The 21826-nt window shown below is 40.7% G+C and overlaps 1 protein-coding gene across 11 annotated transcripts in view; it reads right to left on the bottom strand.

Annotated features, from left to right (window-relative positions):
- The window catches only part of MICU3 (mitochondrial calcium uptake family member 3), a 153335-nt gene that overhangs the window by 37006 nt on the left and 94503 nt on the right, over window positions 1–21826 (bottom strand). For 3 of the 11 annotated variants that reach the window (XM_048848148.2, XM_048848150.2, XM_075127888.1), the window contains 3 exons: window positions 14643–14714; window positions 13169–13207; window positions 5848–5943 (listed from right to left, as the gene is read on the bottom strand). The exons of 1 other annotated variant lie outside the window; for it this stretch is intronic. In XM_048848148.2, coding sequence (XP_048704105.1) covers window positions 5848–5943; window positions 13169–13207; window positions 14643–14714 — 207 coding nt within the window. The remainder of the gene's footprint in view (window positions 1–5847; window positions 5944–13168; window positions 13208–14642; window positions 14715–21826) is intronic. 7 more of the 11 variants (XM_075127887.1, XM_048848151.2, XM_075127885.1 and 4 more) reach the window with 3 other exon arrangements.

Genomic DNA, 21826 nt, shown 5'->3' on the forward strand with positions numbered 1-21826 from the left:
TAGGTCCTGGGGCCGGTTTTGTTCAACATCTTCATTAATGATCTGGATCGGGGGTGGGCAAACTATGGCCCATGAGCCACATCCAGCTCACCAGCCAATTTAATGTGGCCCTCGAGCTCCCGCTGGGGAGCGGGCTCTGGGGCTTCCACTGCTCCCACACTCCAGCCGGAAGCAGTGGCATGTCCCTCCTCCGGCTCCTATGTTTAGGGGCAGCCAGGGGGCTCCACATGCTGGTGCTGCCCCCACAGCTCCCATTGGCCAGGAACTGCGGCCAATGAGAGTTGCAGGGGCGGCGCCTGCATGCGGGGCAGCACACAGAGTTGCCAGGCCACGCCTCTACGCAGAAGCCAGAGCGGGACATGCTGCTGCTTCTGGGAGCTGCTTGAGGTGAGTGCTGCCCAGAGCCTGCATCGCTGACCCCGTCCTGTGCCCATATCCCTTGCCCCATCCCTGATCCCCCTCCTGCCCTCTGAACCCCTCAGTTCCAGCCTGGAGCAACCTCCTACACCCCAAATTCCTCATCCCCAGACCCACCCCAGAGCCCGCACCTCCAGCCAGAGCCCTCACCTCCCCTCCTGCAGCCAACCCCCCTGCCCCAATCTGGAGCCTCTTCCCACACCCTGAACTCCTCTTTTCTGGCCTCACCCCAGAGCCTGCACCCCCAGCAAGAGCCTTCACCCCCTCCTGAACCCCAACCCCAATTTTGTGAGCATTCATGGCCCACCATACAATTTCCATACCCAGATGTGGCCCTGGAACCAAAAAGTTGGCCTACCCCATATCTGGATGATGGGATGGATTGCACCCTCAGCAAGTTTGCGGATGACACTAAGCTGGGGGGAGAAGTAGATATTCTGGAGGGTAGGGATAGGGTCCAGAGTTACCGAGACAAATTGGAGGATTGGGCCAAAAGAAATCTGATGAGGTTCATCAAGGACAAGTGCAGAGTCCTGCACTTAGGATGGAAGAATCCCATGCACTGCTAAAGGCTAGGGACCGACTGGCTAAGTGGCAGTTCTGCAGAAAAGAACCTGGGGATCAGGACCGGCTCTAGGCACCAGCAAAGCAAGCACGTGCTTGGGGTGGCACATTTCTAGGGGTGGCATTCTGGCCATCCTTTTTTTCCCCCTGGCCCCGCTCAGTCAACCAATGAGCCCCTGTGTGGGCCGGGGCGGCGGGCTCAGTGTGGGGGGTCCTGGCCCGGGGGCGGTCCCTGCACTGGCCCCCCACCCTCGGGGGAGCGGGGCGATGCCGCTCCTCCCCCCCTCCCACCCCTGCTGCACGTGTCACAAGTGGTGGAGAAGCAGGAGCCAAGCGGAGGGGAGCCTGGGATCGGGGCAGGACCCGCGGCTGGTAAGGGACCCGCTGCCCCGGGCGGCTCGGTGCTGGGCTAGTGCCCCGGTCCGCCACCCTACCCACAGCTGATCCGCCTCACAGCCACTCTGTCGGTTACTGTCCCCTCTGCAGGGGTGGGGCCGGGTCTGAGATTGGGCTGGGAGTCCACAGGCAGGATGTACATCCCCAATCACCTCATTCCAAACACTGCTATAGCATTACGCATTCTTTTAACATTACCAGTACCAGTGGCTTCTGGTGAGCGCAGTTTCTCAAAACTGAAATTACTAAAAAATTATTTGAGGTCCACCATGTCCCAGAAGCATTTATCAGGACTTGCATTAATTTCAGTTGAAAGTACCACTGCAACAAATTTAAATTTCACTGAATTATTAAAAGACTACGCAAATATAAAAACCCCAAAAATTAAGTTCATATAAATTCTTTTAATTTAATGAGAAACTGGGCACACAGGAAGACACTAACATTTTTCATTACAGTGTGTAGTTGAACCCAAATTGTTTGTAGTTGTGATTTTGTTAAAATTAAATGAGTACACTAGTAGGAAATTGTTTTATTTCACTAACTACAAATTCTCTGTTTTCATTTCTTAAATATTTTAAACAGACAAAACAAAACAAAAACATTGCAAACTGCAAACATGAGTAAAAGCCAAAAAAAAGGGGGGAAGCAGCCAACATTTTTTTTTGCTTGGGGCAGCAAAAAACCTAGACCTGGCCCTGCTGGGGATTACAGTGGACGAGAAGCTGGATATGAGTCAACAGTGTGCCCTTGTTGCCAAGAAGGCTAACGGCATATTGGGCTGCATTAGTAGGAGCACTGCCAGCAGATGAAGGGAAGTGATTATTCCCCTCTGTTCGTCACTGGTGAGGCCACATCTGGAGTATTGTGTCCAGTTTTGTGCCCTCCCCCCCATCACTACAGAAAGAATGTGGACAAACTGGAGAGAGTCCAGCAGAGGGCAACAAAAATGATTAGGGGCTGGGGCACATGACTTACGAGGAGAGTCTGAGGGAACTGGGTTTATTTAGTCTGCAGAAGAGAAGAGCGTGAGGGGGGATTTGATAGCAGCCTTCAATTACCTGAAGGAGGGGGGTTCAAATAGGATGGAGCTAGGCTGTTCTCAGTGGTGGCAGATGACAGAACAAGAAGCAATGGTCTCAAGTTGCAGTGGGGGAGGTCTAGGTTGGATATTAGGGAAAAACTATTTCACTCGGAGGGTGGTGAAGCACTGGAATGGGTTACCTAGGGAAGTGGTGGAATCCCCAACCTTGGAGGTTTTTAAGGCCCGGCTTGACAAACCCCTGGCTGTGATGATTTAGTTGAGGTTGGTCCTGCTTTGAGCAGGGGGTTGGACTAGATGACCACCTGAGGTCTCTTCCAATCCTAATCTTCTATGATTCTATGATCTAAAATCGCTGATGTCAATGGGAGTCTTCTACAGTGAGTACAAAATATATATGTTACAGTCTATGTTGATAGACAGAGACATCTCTCCACAGTCCTATATTTTTCAAATGCTCTAGCAACTTCAGTAATTTCCAATACCCATTCAGAATGAAATCCACAAGCTGAGCTCAGCAGTGTTCAACTTCACTGACCTATTGGGAGTGGGCTGTAGAACTACATAGTTTCACTCATTCTTCTCAGAAAGATACCAGAGAGTCAGGATGGGCAACTTCTCCTCTTGCTGAAGAGACCTCTTTTGTGGAGTCTGACAAGAACAAATCTTTTCTAACCTCCTTTTCAGTCTACACAATAGCACTTGAAGAGGCTGTAAGACAGTGCAGACTCCAGTGTTACCTAGCTTTATGTCACTTTTTCAGCACAAAAGTCCATGGTATCATCCATTTGTTAAGAGTGTCTGCGAGAGATAAGGATATGGATGAAAGCTAGCAAGCTCAAGCTTAAACGAAGCAAGACAGATGTGATTCTAGTGAGTAGTGGGAAATACTCTGAGAAGCTAACCAAGGATATTCGATTTGTATCAGTGATTTGCATGTTAGCTGAGAGGGTTATGCAAATGTTCATGGAAGAATTAAACGAATGCAGAAATTAGATGCTGGTAAGTTTTAATTATTGCAGTCTACAGATGTCAGTGTAACGCACCTTTAATGATGTGCTTAATTGCCTACTGGACAGGTTCACATTAAAAAAGGCTTCTAAAGAATACTAATCTTAAAATATTGTACATCTTGCTCATTGTTAATTTTGCTCATGTAAGTACAACAGGTGTAAAGACAATCTGTCCCCAGCTTTGCTGCACTTCAAGCTAATCCATCTGACTGGAGTTACCCTCAGTGTGGGAGAATCCTCAGGTGACATAAGACTGGTTCTGTGGATGAAGGGAAAGCAGTGGATGTATTGTTTCTTGACTTTAGCAAAGCTTTTGACACGGTCTCCCACAGTATTCTTGTCAGCAAGTTAAGGAAGTATGGGCTGGATGAATGCACTACAAGGTGGGTAGAAAGCTGGCTAGATTGTCGGGCTCAACGGGTAGTTATCAATGGCTCCATGTCTAGTTGGCAGCCGGTATCAAGTGGAGTGCCCCAAGGGTCGGTCCTGGGGCCGGTTTTGTTCAATATCTTCATAAATGATCTGGAGGATGGTGTGGATTGCACTCTCAGCAAATTTGCGGATGATACTAAACTGGGAGGAGTGGTAGATACGCTGGAGGGGAGGGATAGGATACAGAAGGACCTAGACAAATTGGAGGATTGGGCCAAAAGAAATCTGATGAGGTTCAATAAGGATAAGTGCAGGGTCCTGCACTTAGGACGGAAGAACCCAATGCACAGCTACAGACTAGGGACCGAATGGCTAGGCAGCAGTTCTGCGGAAAAGGACCTAGGGGTGACAGTGGACGAGAAGCTGGATATGAGTCAGCAGTGTGCCCTAGTTGCCAAGAAGGCCAATGGCATTTTGGGATGTATAAGTAGGGGCATAGCGAGCAGATCGAGGGACGTGATCGTTCCCCTCTATTCGACATTGGTGAGGCCTCATCTGGAGTACTGTGTCCAGTTTTGGGCCCCACACTTCAAGAAGGATGTGGATAAATTGGAGAGAATCCAGCGAAGGGCAACAAAAATGATTAGGGGTCTGGAACACATGAGTTATGAGGAGAGGCTGAGGGAGCTGGGATTGTTTAGCCTGCAGAAGAGAAGAATGAGGGGGGATTTGATAGCTGCTTTCAACTACCTGAAAGGGGGTTCCAAAGAGGATGGCTCTAGACTGTTCTCAATGGTAGCAGATGACAGAAAGAGGAGTAATGGTCTCAAGTTGCAGTGGGGGAGGTTTAGATTGGATATTAGGAAAAACTTTTTCACTAAGAGGGTGGTGAAACACTGGAATGCGTTACCTAGGGAGGTGGTAGAATCTCCTTCCTTAGAGGTTTTTAAGGTCAGGCTTGACAAAGCCCTGGCTGGGATGATTTAACTGGGAATTGGTCCTGCTTCAAGCAGGGGGTTGGACTAGATGACCTTCTGGGGTCCCCTCCAACCCTTATATTCTATGATTCTATGATTCTATGGTAAAGCAGCTCCTATGCTTCCCTCATTACTGTCCCTGTTGTGATTTGCATGGCTTGAGATAGAGGTGTTACTGGGGAGCTGCTACAAGTGGCCAATCCTTGGGGCCATGACCAGCCTGGCCCAATGTACAGCAACCTCCTTCACACTGTAGCTGGGCACAGAAATGCCAGTTTGGAGGATCTGGCCTTTAGACTCTCTTTTAAATTATCAATACAAAGACATATACACATTCTGTTTATTCAATTTTTTCAATGACTAGATAATGAAATAAGCTTTTTATTTTTATTATAATTTAGATACCTGCATACATTCATTTTTGATGGAATAGAGATATTGCTAGTCTTTCACAATGATTGTGCAATATCTAAAGATAAAGACTGAGATTAATGTATGCAATTGTTTTAGCTGCCTGAAACACCACTGTTTTCAATGCAATACGTTAAAAAGAATCTTTAGCAAAGGCAATATTGCTGACCATGACCTTCTGTAAAAATAAACTTGGCTACCATATGTTTTAAAGCAAGTTAAGGGCCTGAACCCGCAAAGTCTTGGATACCTCACGAGAGATGCTGAGTGCGCTCTACTCTCATTAAAGTCATCACCTCACAGGATCAAGCCCTAAATGAAAAATGGTTCTTAATTTTTCAGTTATATAGAAATCAGGGTTTTTTTAAGTTAATATTAGATAAATATCCTAACACCAAGGATATAGTGATAGGACTTGATCTTCCAAATCTTGAAAAAGAGAATGCTAGATGACTAGAAATGACAACTTCAAGTAATGCCACTGTATTCAGCCACATTAATTTCATATGACAGCTTTCCATAAACACTGTTTTTAAAAGAACTATTTTAAAAAGAAAAGAAAGAAGATCCACAACAATGGGGAAAACACTAAAATACAAAAGGAAATAAATAAAATGGCAATTTGTTCATGGACCAGACAGAGGTTTTATTATACCTCTGCAAGATCCGAAAAGAGAGCTTGGCTTGTGCTACGTCTCAATGTATCCCAATAGCTTCTGGGGACAAGGTCCTTTCCATCTGTCTTAAGTACCTGTAGAAGTTTCAAGAAGTACAACTGTTTGAAAACCACAAAATAATCATAAAGAACAACAGCTTATACACTTTAAAATCTTTTCTAACTAATCTTCAAAAAGAAGAAAACTGCATGAGTTTACCTTTGTTTTTGTTTTTTTTCCCCTGCACAAAGAAAAATATTATATCACACTCCTTGTAAACCCAAGGCATTTTCAAAAGGGTAACAGTATCGATATCTATTTCCTTATTAGTCACAGTGTGGGCTTTACAAAACATAAGCGATTAATGCACAATAAATTAACTAGATTAAAAAAATAGTCAGAGTTTTAATTGCACTGCTAAACAATAATAAAATACCAATTTAAATTTATTATATATATTTTTTGATGTTTTTCTACATTTTCAAATATATTGATGTCAATTACAACACAGAATACCAAGTGTACCGTGCTCACTTTATATTATTTTTAATACAAATATTTGCACAGTAAAAACAATTTAAAAAGTATTTTTCAATTCACATCATGCAAGTACTGTACTGCAACTTCTTTATAGTGAAAGTGCAACTTACAAATGTAGAATTATTTTTGTCACATAACTGCACTCAAAAACAAAACAATCTAAAATTTTAGAGCCTACAAGTCCACTCAGTCCTATTTCTTGTTCAGCCAATCACCAAGACAAACAAGTGGTTTACATTTACAGGAGATAATGCTACCTGCTTCTTATTTACAATGTCACCAAAGTGAGAACAGGCATTCGCATGGCACTGTTGTAGCTAGTGTTGCAAGGTATTTACATGCTAGATATGCTAAACATTTGTATGCCCCTTCATGCTTCGACTTGTAGAATATGCTTTTAAAAATCTTTTTTACAGTGCAAATATTTGTAATAAAAATAGTAATGTAAACTGAGCACTGTACACTGTATTATGTGTTGTAATTGAAATCAATATATTTGAAAATGTAGAAAAAATCCACAAATATTTATAATACATTTAAATTGGTATTCTATTATTGTTTAGCAGTGCAAATAAAACTGTGATTAATTGAGACTATCTTTTTTAATCTCACGATTATTTGCGATTATTTTTTTAATCGTTTGACAGCCCTACTATAAACAGAAACATTCTGGAGTATATGTAAAATGAAAATGTATTGGCAAGCTTGTATTATTAGTAATTTCATAATTTTGTCAACATATTACTATATAAATAGATTAGGTTGCTTGTGATAGGAAGCTTGTTTTCTGATTTATCAAAGCATGACATGCACCAATAGCACTATCTAAATAGTTACAAATAATTTAATTCCAACAAAAGATCCATCCTAATAGTGTTAAGGAAAATAAGAATCAGGTCCACAGAGACTAAGTTCTAATTGCAGGATATACAGCAAGGAAACCTGATTGTGGGTGTCCACTGATCAAATTTACCATGTGCTCTATTTGAAAGAACTGTAAGCCATATCTTTTTGCCACGGAGGTGCTCTGCAACAATTTTAGAGGCCTGAGACACTTGCATCTCTTACATTTTGCCCCACTTCCCCACTTTACAACTACCCTTGGAGGTCAAACATGACAGCTTCCATCTTTCTGGCTAAGGAGAACTAGATAAGGTGATCTTGAAGGCAGTCAAGGCTTCTTCTAACTTGGCTACTGTTCTGTTGCCCTTTCCCCCGTGCCCTTTCCCCCATTAGTCTAGGCCTGATTCCCTACCTTCAGTGCTCCCAACTCCTGTCAGTCTGGCAGAAGAGACAAAGACTGGGAACTGAATTCAATCTTCCAATTACAAGTGGGAAAAATATCCTTACTTTTGTTTTTTAAAATCAGCATAAATTGTTGCTATTAAAGGTCTCATATGGTCATAAACTACAGAAACACAATGTGATATATGCCATCATGTGCCAGCAATGCCCCTCTGCCATGTACATTGGCCAAACCGGACAGTCTCTACGCAAAAGAATAAATGGACACAAATCAGATGTCAAGAATTATAACATTCAAAAACCAGTTGGAGAACACTTCAATCTCCCTGGTCACTCAATTACAGACCTAAAAGTCGCAATACTCCAACAAAAAAAATTAAAAAAAAGCCTCCAATGAGAAACTGCAGAATTGGAATTAATTTGCAAACTGGACACCATTAAACTAGGCTTGAATAAAGACTGGGAGTGGATGGGTCATTACACAAAGAAAAAACTATTTCCCCATGCTAATTTTTCCCTACTGTTATTCACACCTTCTCAACTGTTAGAAATGGGCCATCCTGATTATCAATACAAAAGTTTTTTTCTCCTGCTGACAAGAACCCACCTTAATTGATTAGTCTCGTTATAGTTGGTATGGCAACACCCATTTTTCATGCTCTGTGTATATATATCTTCCTACTATATTTTCCACTGCATGCATCTGACGAAGTCGGGTTTAGCCCATGAAAGCTTATGCCCAAATAAATTTGTTAGTCTCTAAGGAGCCACAAGTACTCCTTGTTCTTTTTGTGCCCCATTGTACACTTTGCAGAATCCCATGGGATTCCTTTTAGGATTTTTAGTATATCTATAAAGCCACATAGATGTTGTGAGGAGTATTCTGCAGGCTTATTTTTGATTTTCCACACATTTAACGTCATATGTACTGAGGAAATTTAGACAGTTGAAAATTTAGAAAGGAGACCTGACAATTATATTTTAGGAAAAATCTCTCTTGAAATATTATTCCCTATATTCTGTTAGCACAATATTTTCTCAGCTAACATATGCAGCCTTCACGGCACTCATGTTCCCAATTTAGCAAGTAGTAAAGTATGGTTACATGACTGAAGACATCATTTAAGTATGTCTTATCAGTGTAATCCACTTAATGCTCATGGGGCTGTCAAGGTTCCTCCCCCACTCTGAACTCTAGGGTACAGATGTGGGGACCTGCATGAAAACCTCCTAAGCTTACTTTTACCAGTTCTAAGACTCCATAAGCTGGTAAAAGTAAGCTTAGAAGGTTTTCATGCAGGTCCCCACATCTGTACCCTAGAGTTCAGAGTGGGGGAGGAACCTTGACATGGTGGCAGTGGTGGGATAAGGGGTCTGGAGGGTTCTTTGGGAGGTAGGTGGGGCCTTGGGTAGCCCCCGGTAATAGGGTGTGGTCTGCGGTTGTCCCTTCTGGTCTCTGCTCCAACTGCGACCAGTTTTCTTCTTCTCTGCCACCTCCACCCATCTGGCTCCAATCTCTCCTGCCTCGATTACAGTTTTGGGCTTCCCATCTAGGATGTATCTTTCTATTTCCTCAGGAACACCCTCTAAGAATTGTTCCATTTGCATTAGGAAGGGCAAATTTACTGGAGATTCAACACTTGCTCCTGATATCCAGGCATCGCAATGTTTCACAACGTGGTAGGCATGTCAGGTAAATGACATGTCTGGTTTCCACCTTAGGGCTCTGAACCTCTGATGAGACTGCTCGGGTGTTATCCCCATTCTGACTCTCGCCTTGGATTTAAACAGTTCATACTTGTTCATGTGTTCTTTAGGCATTTCAGCTGCCACCTCAGCTAAGGGTCCACTGAGTTGCGGCCTCAGCTCTACCATGTATTGGTCAGTAGAGATGTTGTACCCAAGGCAGGCCCTTTCGAAGTTTTTTAGGAAGGCCTCAGTATCATCGCCTGCCTTGTAGGTGGGGAACTTTCTGGGATGTGGAGTGGTACCTGGAGAAGGATTGCTAGGGTTTGTTGGTATATTCTGCTGAGCCTTTACCTTCTCCATCTCCAGTGCATGCTTCCTCTCTTTTTCCCTCTCCTCCTCCTTCAGCCGCATGAGTTCTATCTGTCTTTCATGTTCCCTTTGTTTTTCCTCAGCCTGAAATCTGGCTAATTCCAGCGTTTGTTGAGCCGTGGATTTTGTCATCCTAACCTCTCTGTTTTTAACTAACTTTACACCCAAGGTTTAGAAATAAACAAACAAAACTTGGCTGTAAAATTTTGCTGTGCTGGAATAGAATACCTATTCTCTGATAGTGATTGTCAGCCTACAGAAAAAGACAATCCCCTTGTCTCTGCTCTGGCCCCAAATCAAAGCAAAAAACCTCCAACTACTTGGAAACCTGCTTACCAGCAGCCCAAAGGAAAAAAAAAATCCTTTTCAAACTTGTGTTCCTTGTAAAAAAATCAAAATCCTAAAAAAAAAAAAAGCCCCTGCCACTTTTGTCTCCAGGCAAATGGATAGAACACCCCCCCATTTACTTTTAGAGAAAAAAAAAAAAACTGGTTTACCAAGACTGTGAATTTCCCTGCAGGAGGTTAAATACCCTGCCTCCAGGCAAAGAAACCTGCAATTCACAAATCCCCTTTTGTCTCTGCTTGGCCCCAAAGCAGAGAAAAACAAGCTGCTTTCAGTTTCAGCTGCTTTCTGGACCTCCTTTCCAGCAGCCCCAAAGGAAAAAAAAATTCCTTTTTAAAATCTGTATTTCTGGTTCAAAAAAATCTCAAATTGATCTCAAAATGATTTCAGGTTAATCCCACCACTCTGCCACCATGTCAAGGTTCCTCTGCAACTCTGAACTCTAGGGTACAGATGTGGGGACCTGCATGAAAACCTCCTAAGCTTACTTTTACCAGCTTAGGTTAAAACTTCCCCAAGGTACAAATTAATTTTATTATAATAAAATTTATATAAAATTATATTATATGACAAGAAATTTTTAGCCAATAGAACATTATCCCTTTTGTTGATTTGGACCATATATTAAAAAAATAAAAATACTGTTCCCACACCGTACAATCTCTGTAATTACCAAAGTCTTACATAGGTCTGAAGACAGTCTATCACTCAACTTTGGAAAAAATCTCTTGTCTGAAGTATGGAATCTCATTCTGGGGAGCTTCCAGAAAGATCCATAAGAGAGTACCCAATATTAAATACCATATATTGGACCTCCACAAACCAAAATTAATTTTCCACAATTTTTAATATGCTGCAGGTAACAACTGTATACTATTCTGACCAGTATGAGGTTAGGTGCATTATAATATATTTTGCAGCTAACATTCATAAAAAGTCTGAATAAAAGATAAAAACTTAATACAATTAGTATGCCTAACCTTTTCATTTCAAATTTAATGTCATGTTATAAAGCTCTTTATCTAAATAGAGATAAACTGGTTTTGATCCAACTGCTGATGCATCATATTAATTATGTATATTTTAATCTATGAAACTTCATATTTTTAAAAAAATTAACTAAAGTTAGACAAGAATATCTCTTCTTAAACCATAAAATATTGACAAAATATGCCAAATAAGTAAAAAAAAATTTCAACATGAAATCACTGCCTCAAGAAGTTACATATACTTTTGATTGCCTCATCCTTTATTTAGATACACATATTATTACATAATTATTAATTGAATAACCTGTCTTATTGGTGATGTACTTCATTTATCTGACAAAAACTGATTTATTACTGATGAAGTTAGTATTTCTGAAGCATGCACATTTTATTTTTCTACATGTTACTTTTATAATAATCCTCAATAATAAGATTGCATTCAGCTAATCAAAACCCACATGCAACTCATGCTGTACTAGTCTTAATACACATTCACAGCATGCACCAGCTTAGCTCCAGAGAAATATCATGAGTAATATGAAAAGACATAAATAATCAAATTACTCAGACCCATTTATAGATGCATCTTATGTAAGATGTAGCCTTCAGAGCTTGATACTATGAAGTTGTGAGTACACTCAACTGCCCCAGATTTCAATGGGAGCTGAGGGTGCTCAGGACCTCATAGTTTGGTCTTTCAATGATAGAAATATAAAGTGTTCATTATTCCAATTCCAGGTCCACATTCATAGCATGCTAATAGATCTAATTCACCATTCACCCATTTATTTTATTTAAAACAATTTAAAACCCCTGCTGTGCTGACTTATTTTTCTAAATGTGAGTATAAAAATAGATTTTTTTTACTAGAGTCAGAAAATTATTATAAATTTAGAAATGCTTAAAGCTAAGTTTTGTTAAACTATAAAAGGAAGGAAATATAGAGATATGAAGCACTGAGTCTTTCACGCTTACATAGGGCATGATCCAAAGCACACTAAAGTCAAAAGAAAGGCTTCAATAGACTTCAAGTCAAGACTATAGTGCATACTTTTTGCCTTACTATCATCTTATTGAACAGGTATGTATTTAACATGTCTGTGCTGCCTTACCTGGGCACAATTGTATGAAACACACAGTGACAGAGTTAAAATGTAGGCATGATCAGAAACAGTACTATGTAAAAATGGCACTGCATATGTGTTCAGCTCAGGGATAAAAAGGTTCTTACCATTTTTTATTCTTGTTGATGCTGCACAGCTACAAAAGTCATGGGAAACAGAACTGTATATACAACTTCAAATCCTAGCCCCTTTTCTATAAATGCAGTCACAAACTCCATCCATCCTAATTATCATGCTTATCTGGCTCAAAAGAATGAATTCCTCCCCATATGACCATGAAGATTGAGGCTTGGGTTCTTCCCTGGCTTTTTTATACTAGGGAGCCAGGGAAGACTATTTAAAGGAGTCTAAATCTGCTCTGCTCTGAAAGGGCATTCAGCCAAGGTCAAAGGACAGAGTTCATCAATCTGAAAATTCCTTCCACCCTCTGCCCAAACAGTAATCAAGTGTAATAAAGTCTGTCCTCATCTTGGGCTATGGGCTTCCTCTCTACCAAAAGCCCCGTTCTCATCCTACTCTGAAGTAGTTTTGTTTTATTTTATGCACAAACAGTGCAAGAAAAAAATGGTTGAGACCTTCTCTTCCTCTGTGCTGTGTTAGGATAAGATGCTGGGAAACTGACCGAACCCAAGGAATATGGTTATTACTGAAGGCTCTACCGTTATGTCCCATAAAAGGGGATGGAATTTTTATTACTAATTGTTGTTGTGGGACTTTATTTACATGGCGTCACCACCCCACCCAGAGCAGGTCTACAACTCCCTAATACACACCTGCTCTTTTTCTCCTTTTTACCTATCCAGAGGCATCCATCTGTCCTCTGGATGGGCCAGTCTGTTACTCTATGCCTGTAGCAAGTATGTGTAGCCTTCTATGGCCGTGAAGATAGAGTATACTTTTGACTTAACAAGACCCTATACTAGCAAAATTCATTTACTTGATAAAGAGCCAATTGTTATAACAAATGATTCCATCTCACTGGTGAAAACTATATACACAGAAAAATTTTGAGTACATACACTGTTAGTAGAAGTATGATATCCATAGAGTTGAAGGCGCTGACATACAGCAAAAATGGTGAAGTGAAGTACCACATTTCAGAATGAAACCAAAAAGAAAGAGAAAGAAGACAACAGAATAGGTTAAGACAGGCAAGTCTTTATCTTACACGTTACTTGAAATGTTGGTATGTTTTTTCAAATGGTGGCGAGCAAATGGTTCTTTTTTTACATCTTGTTTTTAAGACTCTTAAAACAGAAAAAAGTATAGGTTTATCATTACAACCATGATAAATTTAAGTTACAAGAATTATGCTATTCTACCCCCCTATTTTATCTCTGTAACATTCTCAAAAGTTTTCCTTCTAGGATGAAGTTTCTTTTGCTTAGACTTGGCCTAAACATGTCAACAAAATTAACTGAGCAATTAAATTTTGTTGCCAATGTGAAAAAAGTTGTGTCCCTTAGGATGAACAAATATTCTTTTCTGTGCTTGGGTTATTGAAAAATGTGGTAGCTCCTAAAATTCAAGTTTCTTGTGGTTTGGGGGCCAAGCTCTGGGAAGAGAGCACACAGACAGCCCCAGATAAATTTGCTTTTACTTTATGCTTTTAAAATTCAAATAAATAAATAAAAGGATTTTGCTGTACACAAAACAGTTCTTGAGCTGAGGACTAGAATCTACAGCCCCAAGTAGCCATAGGGATAAGAAGCAGATATATCCAAGTGGTACCTATATTGTGGGGTTTTGGCCAATCGATTTGCACAGTGCATGAATCCACCTGTTTTTCAAAGGAGGATTGGTAGAGACCTATCACTGAGACACATGGGGATTGCAGGGACACCTGGGGATTGCAGGGAGACGGGATGGCTGAGTGGGGGTGCAGGCACAAATGGGGACAGTGGCAGATGTGCCTGACTGAGAGAGGCTAGGGGTCAACCAGGGGGAGGCTCCATGACATATTTCTCCCAATCACACCCAGGCTCCTTCCCAGCAATTACTTCCCCTGACTCCACAAAGCTTTTGCACTGCTTCTGATGGATGCGGGAAATACTGTGTTTCTTTTCCTGAATATTTTTTGTTGTCTATATTGTTACATACATACTTGCCCCTAGGACTTGCCCACATGCGTTTTGAAATAAATTACTAAACTACTTGAAACCGGTGTGATTATATTGTGTTATTTTGACAAATAAAATATGCAGAATTTTGCAGAATTTTAAAATGTTGTGCATAGATTTTTTATTTTTTTGATGCAGAATTCCTCCAGGAGTACCTATTATTCTCCGCTCAATAAACAGGCTTAGAATCAAATCAACCCTTTATATTGTTAGGAGTTATGTGATTCACTATGGTACCTGGTGTTGCCCAGAAATCTCAAAAGTGATTAGTAACAGTAAATAAATATTCTTAACTAATAAATATAACCACACTTTTGAGCTACATAAAATAATCCAAGAACCACAAACCTACAGCTATTCTAATTTTACTTACCAACATTATACGTTTCTCTTCATCTCCTTTTCTTTCTCTCTTCTCATTTTTCTTTCTAAATATCTCTTGAAGCTGCAAAACAAGCCAAGTTTATCTTCTGATCCAGGAACAGAGCTACTATGTACATAACAAACAATGCAGAATTGCCCCTGCCTGTCAATATGTCTACATACGCAATGCTGTATACATACATACACATGCTGTAAAAAGTTGAGCTATTAAATATAGTTTTAAGAGAAATAAAATTGTGTATGACCAGAGATAGATAAATGTTCCAAAACTGTACTAAGTGGGTCATAGCCCATGCAAGCTTATGCTGTAATAAATTTGTTAGTCTTTAAGGCGCCACAAGACTCCTTGTTTTTGCTGAAACAGACTAATACGGCTACCACTCTGAAACTCGTCACCTTATACTCAGACTCTCACCTTCTAATCTCCAGCTCTCCTCACCCCCTTCTCCTCCATATGAAAAGGCAAAAATAATTGTTTGTTTTTAAATAAAATACAAAGTAAACAGCTCCCTTAGAAAACACAGATTTTAGAACAAGGGCCTCAGAGTTTTACATCATTCTCATCGTTTTAGTATCTGAAACTGGACTAGACAAAATTCTGGAGAATAAACTGTTGGGAATAATGCTACAATCTGGAAGTGATGGACCAGATGACCTAATGGGTCTTTTCCGATCTACAAGTTCTATAATTCTATGAAAAGACATCTGTGTCTCTTCCTCCTACCGATGAACTAATTACTTGTGGTAAACAGGGCATAACTACTGGCTCATGACCAGGAGTTATCTGGTCATTCTATCGGGTCTATTCTATTGACAAGCTGTCAGTGTTGCAATGCTACTGTGCCCCAAGACTAAGGAGCAGGAATGAAACTCTCAATCTCAACCAGCAGTGGCCAAAGTAGCAACACAAATCCCTCAATCTTTTGAGCAAAAGAAAAAGAATCACCTCTATACTATTCTCTGTTTCGACAGCCTGCAAAACAAGCATCTGAGATAAAAAATCAGATCTGGATCCCTTGTGTAGTAGCACAATTAATCTTAAGGAAAATGTGTCATATGTTCCTATGGTCACAGGGTATAATAAATTAATGTAATTAATTTCATCACCTGAATACGTAAATCAAGAAAATAGATCACTTATCATTAACTACTTAGCAGTGATGGTTCCTGAAGAGTGAAATAGTATGAATTTTCCATTTAAATCTGTATTAACTTCCAACTTCCACCACAATATAGAGCCAAAAATCATAGTAAAAGAAGAATCAAATCTGTTTATAATCAGACCTCTTAAAAAGGATTAGCATAATACCCATGCATAGTTATCTAAATCATTTATATACTATGTCAATCATATGTTAGATACAGTCAACTGCAAAACATAGATTAAATATTAAATATTACATTTAAGAATTTACAGGCTAAACAGCCAAGAAATATGGAAGTGTTCCTACGGCAACGTTAACTAGTCCATGTTGCACATTTAAGATATGTAGGATTTTGGTTTACTATTTACACTGATTAAATATATACATTCATTTTCAGAAAACTATATGTACAATTTAGACAAGTTAATGTTGCTCTGAAAATCTTAATTTATATTTATTAGACCTACATGGGAAATAATTTTCCTGTCCCATGAGAATTTGAGATTTCAAAACATTTTCTTATTCCAAATTCAGATGAAAAGTCAAAATTTTAATTTTCACAAACTGATAACCTGCCTTTATTATAACACAATCTATCTAACAAGTAACTCATTTGCTTATATAATGGTTGAAATACCACATACTTGGCACTCATATACTACACACTGCATAATTCAAGTAATTATACAGTTAAACTGACTTGTATAAAGTGTAATAAACCGTACTATTAGTGTGATATCATGGTTTTCAGCACTTTTAAAACACTTTATAGTATGTCATATACAGGGCCCAATTATGCACAAGATTTGCATTGCATCTCTCAAAAATTTGTAATATTTTATGCCGTATAGGTGCTGTTGAGATGTCGGCTGTCATGTTTCTCCGTACACAAAGCACAATACACATTCTAAATCTAGATAATTTATTTTTTCAGATCAAGGAAAACACCAGAGCCAGATTTGTATATGCAGTCCAGATTCTACTCATTGCTTGAGTAGCACAAAAGAGCCACATCCTGACTGCAAGTGGCTAATTGAGAATTCCTCCAGGGGAGGGAAGGACAGAGGTCTCACCTGGTACAATATTGATGGAGTGACTACTGAACTCTAACTTCTCCCCATCATCTGACTATGTCAGAACTTTGCTACACTTTGCCAATTCTAAGCTGGGCTATGCGTGCATAAGGTTCATAGCCACTTTACATCAGTTAAAGCCTAAAGCTTAACCAATGCCGGGGCTGGAGCCACTATTTCTTGAGAATCAGAGAGTTAAAACTGACTCCCTGATGGCCCACAGGAGGGGAGATGCAGATCTTGGCACCGAGAAGAATCTAGCCCATAAAGTCCCCATAAGAAGGAAACAGAGACAAAGGCCAAAAGTGGAAGAACTTAGCACAATACACAATGTGTTAGCATTCTACTGTTCAAAGAAGACATATCAGAAGCCAATTAATTAAATAAAATTTATTCCAAACTGTTGCTCGAATAAACAGCACTTTTGAATCTTGGAAAATGATTCTTCAGCGGGGAACTCTGTCTGCAAGAGACAACAGCAACTGAATTCCTTTATTTACAGTAGTACCTCAAAGATACGGAGACCAGAGTTACGAACGGACCAGTCAACTGGACACCACGTGAAATCAGAAGTAACAAATCAGGGAGCAGCAAAGAAAAAAAAAAAGCAAATACTTTACTGTGCCTGTATTGCATCTTAAAGGCTGTATTACATCTGGGCTGCCTGTCCCCACCCCCACGCACAGGGCAGCCACTTACAGCAAGACACTGGGGCTGCCAGCCTATGGCAGCTGGAGCCAGCAGAGCAGGAGCAGGGCTGGGGTCTGCGCTGCTTTCACCCCCCGCCTTGCCAGGAGGGGGATGCACTGTTTTTACTTCTCTCCCCCGGCTGGAAGTGGGACGGGCTGTTTTCACACACACACAAACAGCCCTGCCAGGAGAAGGACAAGCTTGCAAACTCATGCCTGTGCTGAGTAGGGAGCTCAGCTGCTGTTGAAGCCTGGGCTGGAGTGTCGGCTGCTGGATCTGGAGACCAAACTGTGCTTTGTTCAGAGCTACGAACATTTCAGAGTTACGGACAACTTCCATTCCCGAGGTGTCCGTAATTCTAAGGCTCTATTGTAGTATAACAGTGAAGGTGCAACAAAAATCAATATTTTACATATCCCTACCAATGTGCTTCACAGATGACAGATTGTTTTAGCCCTTATATCCATTACACTTTGGCTTCTTAGCTGAGACTAGCACAGATTATGCCAGTTATTATGGTGGAGGTTTTGCCTGCTATAAATTACAGGGAGACAATGAAGGCCCTCATTCTGTAATACACTATGCACAGGCACGCCATATGGGAACAGATTTCAGAGTAACAGCTGTGTTAGTCTGTATTCTCAAAAAGAAAAGGAGGACTTGTGGCACCTTAGAGACTAACAAATTTATTTGAGCATAAGCTTTCGTGAGCTACAGCTCACTTCATCGGATGCATTCAGCGGAAAATACAGTGGGGAGATTTATACACATAGAGAAAATGAAACAATGGAGCAGGATCCTGTTGCATTCATTACCTAAGACCTGGCTGAACTTCTGGAAACTGACCTTTTGTGCAGAAAAAGAGCTATGGGATACAAATGAGAAGAATACTGAATGTGAATGAATCTGGGAGCACTATCCTAGGAACATTGTTTGAAACAAGATAATAGGACTGAACATTGAAAACAATGCTAAAAAGATTTCCAGCAATAAGGGGACAAAATCCTTCTGTTCTCTGACCTCAGCCCTATGACATAAGCAAAGAAAAAAAGCTAACACATCTGAGGAATTAGTTTATAAAAAAATTATTGAAGCCAGGGTGCTGTATCCAGAAAAGTTAAGGGTGATATAAATCTTCTCTTGGCATATTTCGAAGTTCTCTCTGCAACTAAATCTGACAAAGGGTTAATCTGTCCTATATTACAGTTCAGAAAGCCATTTTATTTGTAAAGCTTATACGGTTACTTTTGTTGTTAGCTTTACTTTCAACTTTGCAGTATTTGAATTTTGTTTAATGGAAAGGTACTGTGGAAAAGTTTAAAAGGGGTCAAGTGGTCATCTATCTGACCTGTGGCCAAATTCAGCCCTGGTGCAAATAGGTGCAGTGCCACTGCATCAATGAAGTTGCATTTAGAAATACAGAAATGTAGGACTGCAAGGAACTATCTAGTCCAGCCTGCTGTGCTAAGGCAGGACCAAGTATACCTATACCATCCCCAACACGTGTTTGCCTACCCTTTTTTAAAAAACCTCCAGTGATGGGGATTCCACAACCTCCCTTTGAATCCTATTCCAGTGCTTAATTATCCTTATAGTTAGAAAGTTTTTCCTAATATCTCACCTAAATTTCCCTTGCAGCAGATTATGCTCATTACTTCTTCTCTTACATTCAGTGGACATGAAGAACAACTGATCACCATCCTCTTTGTAACAACCCTTTACATGTATGAAGACTTATCAGGTCCTCCACTCAGTCTTCTTTTCTCAATGTTAACCATGCCCAGTGGTTTTTTAAAGCTTTCCTCACAGGTCAGGTTTTCTAAACCTTTTTCATTTTTATAGCTCTCCTCTCGACTTTCTCCAGTGTGTATCTTTCTTAAAGTGTGGCACCAAAATCTGGACACAGTACTCCAGTTGAAGCCTCACCAGTGAGGAGTAGAGCAGGTCAATTACCTCACATATTTTACATACAACACTACTGCTAATACACCCCATAATGGTATTAGCCTTTTTAGCAACTGCATCAGATTGTTGACTTACTCAGTTTGTCGTTCACTATCACGAAGGCTCCATGTTGGTCACGGAGGTAGCGGAAGTCAGAGATTCCATGACTTTCCGCAACCTCCGTGACTTCTGCACCGGCCAGTGTGGCTGGCCCTGGGGCCAGCTGCTCAGGTGGCTCTGGGGACAGACACACTGGCCGCTCCTGGAGCAGCTCTCCAGTCAGCTACTCAGGCAGCCCTGCTGCCAGCCGCACCGGCCACTGCTTGAGTGGCCCCAGGGCCAGCTGCACCAGCCGCTGTTTGGGCGGCCCCAGGCAGCTGGCCCAGGGACTACCCAAGCAGTGGTCCCAAGAGCAGCTGGAGCAGCTGCTGCTTGGTGGCCCCTGGCAGCAGTCCCAGGGCAGCTGGAGCAGCTGCTGCTCGGCGGCTGCTGACAGCTGGTGCCACTGGCCCTGGCCCCCCGCTCCCTGAGCAGCGGGCCAGGAATTTTTGTTTATTGCCCGTGACCTGTCCATGATTTTTACTAAAAATACCCATGACTAAATTGTAGCCTTAACTATAACCCCCAGATACTTTTCACCAGTACTACTGCAAGGTCAGTTATTCTTCATTTTGTATTTGTGCATTTGATTTTTCCTTCCTAAGTGAAGTACTTTGCACTTATCTTTATTGAATTTTATCTTGTTGATTTCAGATCAAGTCTCTAATTCATCAAAGTTGTTTTGAATTCTCATTCAGTCATCCGAAGTGCTAGTACCCCTTCCCAGCTTGGTGTCATCTGCAAACTTTATAAGCATACTCTATTCTCCTCTATCCAATTCATTAATGAAAATACTAAATAGGGACCCAGGAGAGACTCCTGTGAAACCCCACCAGATAAGTCCTCCTAGTCTGACAGCAAAACATTGATAACTACTCTTAAATACATTGTTTCAACCAATTTTGCATCCACCTTAAAGTAATTTAATCTAGATGAAATTTCCCTAGTTTGCTTATGAGAATATCATGTTACTATCATGTTATATATTACTAAAGTCAAAGTACAACATGTTTGTGCCTTCACTAGGTCAGTAATCCTGTCGAAGGAAAATAGGTTGGTCTGGCATGATTTATTTTTGATAAATTCATGTTGGCTATTACTTATCACCCGATTATCCTCTAGGTGCTTACAAATTGATTAATAATTTGTTCCAGTATCTTTCCAAGTATCAAAGTTAGGTTCACTAGTCTTTAATTCCCCAGGTCCTCTTTGTTCCCCTTTTTAAAGACAGGTACCTCTTGGACCTCACCCATCCTCCATGAGTTTTCAGAGATAATTGCTAATGGTTCTGAGACGGCTTCAGCTAGTTCCTTAAGCCCCTAGAGTGAATTTCATTAGGCTTGGCTGCCTTAACTTGTTTACAGGCTGAATTAGGCATTTAATCTTTTCATTATATTTTTATATTACAGATTTCTTCTTAATAGGCAGCAGATATAAAACAAACAAAAGGAAGTATTTCCTCACACAACACACAGGCAACCTGTGGAATTCTTTGCCAGAGGATGTTGTAAAGGCCAAGTCTATGACAGAGTTCAAAAAAGAATTAGACAAATTCATGGAGGAGAGGCCCATCAATGGTTATTAGGCAGGATGGACAGGGATGGTGTTCCTAGCCTCTGTTTGCCAGAAACTGGCAATGCACCACAGGGCATGGGTCACTTGATGGCTACCTGTTCTGTTCATTGCCTCTGGGGCACCTGGCATTGCCCACTGTTGGAAGACAGGATACTGGGCAAGATGGACCTCTGGACTGACCCAGTATGGCCGTTCTTATGTTCTTGTGGTTACTTTACGTAAGACCAAGATGGAACCAGACTCCTAGCATGCAAAATTAAAAAGGTCATACAGAAGTTTTTAAACTAACGGCTGGGAAAAAGCTAAAAGGTGTGGACGAGTATGTGGTTTGGATAGAGACATCCCTGAGAGCAGGATTTAGAAAAGGGGATACTCTATATCCTAGAAAGAGCGGAGATCAGACAAAGAGCAGACAAAAAGCATACAAAGTCCTGAAAGAAACTGAAGAGAAACAAACAGTCTAACAAAAAAAGAGTCCCATTCATTTACATCACAAGAAGGCAGACAACTAAATATTGACAAATTTTATAAGTGCTTGTTTACAAATTCTAGAAGTCTAAATAATAAGATGGGTACTTGAGTGCCTGGAACTAAATGAAGATATTGATGTAATAAGCATCACAGAAACTTGGTGGAACAACGATAAT

The sequence above is a fragment of the Caretta caretta genome, chromosome 4, assembly GCF_965140235.1.
Source record: "Caretta caretta isolate rCarCar2 chromosome 4, rCarCar1.hap1, whole genome shotgun sequence".
Classification (NCBI taxonomy): Eukaryota; Metazoa; Chordata; order Testudines; family Cheloniidae; genus Caretta; species Caretta caretta.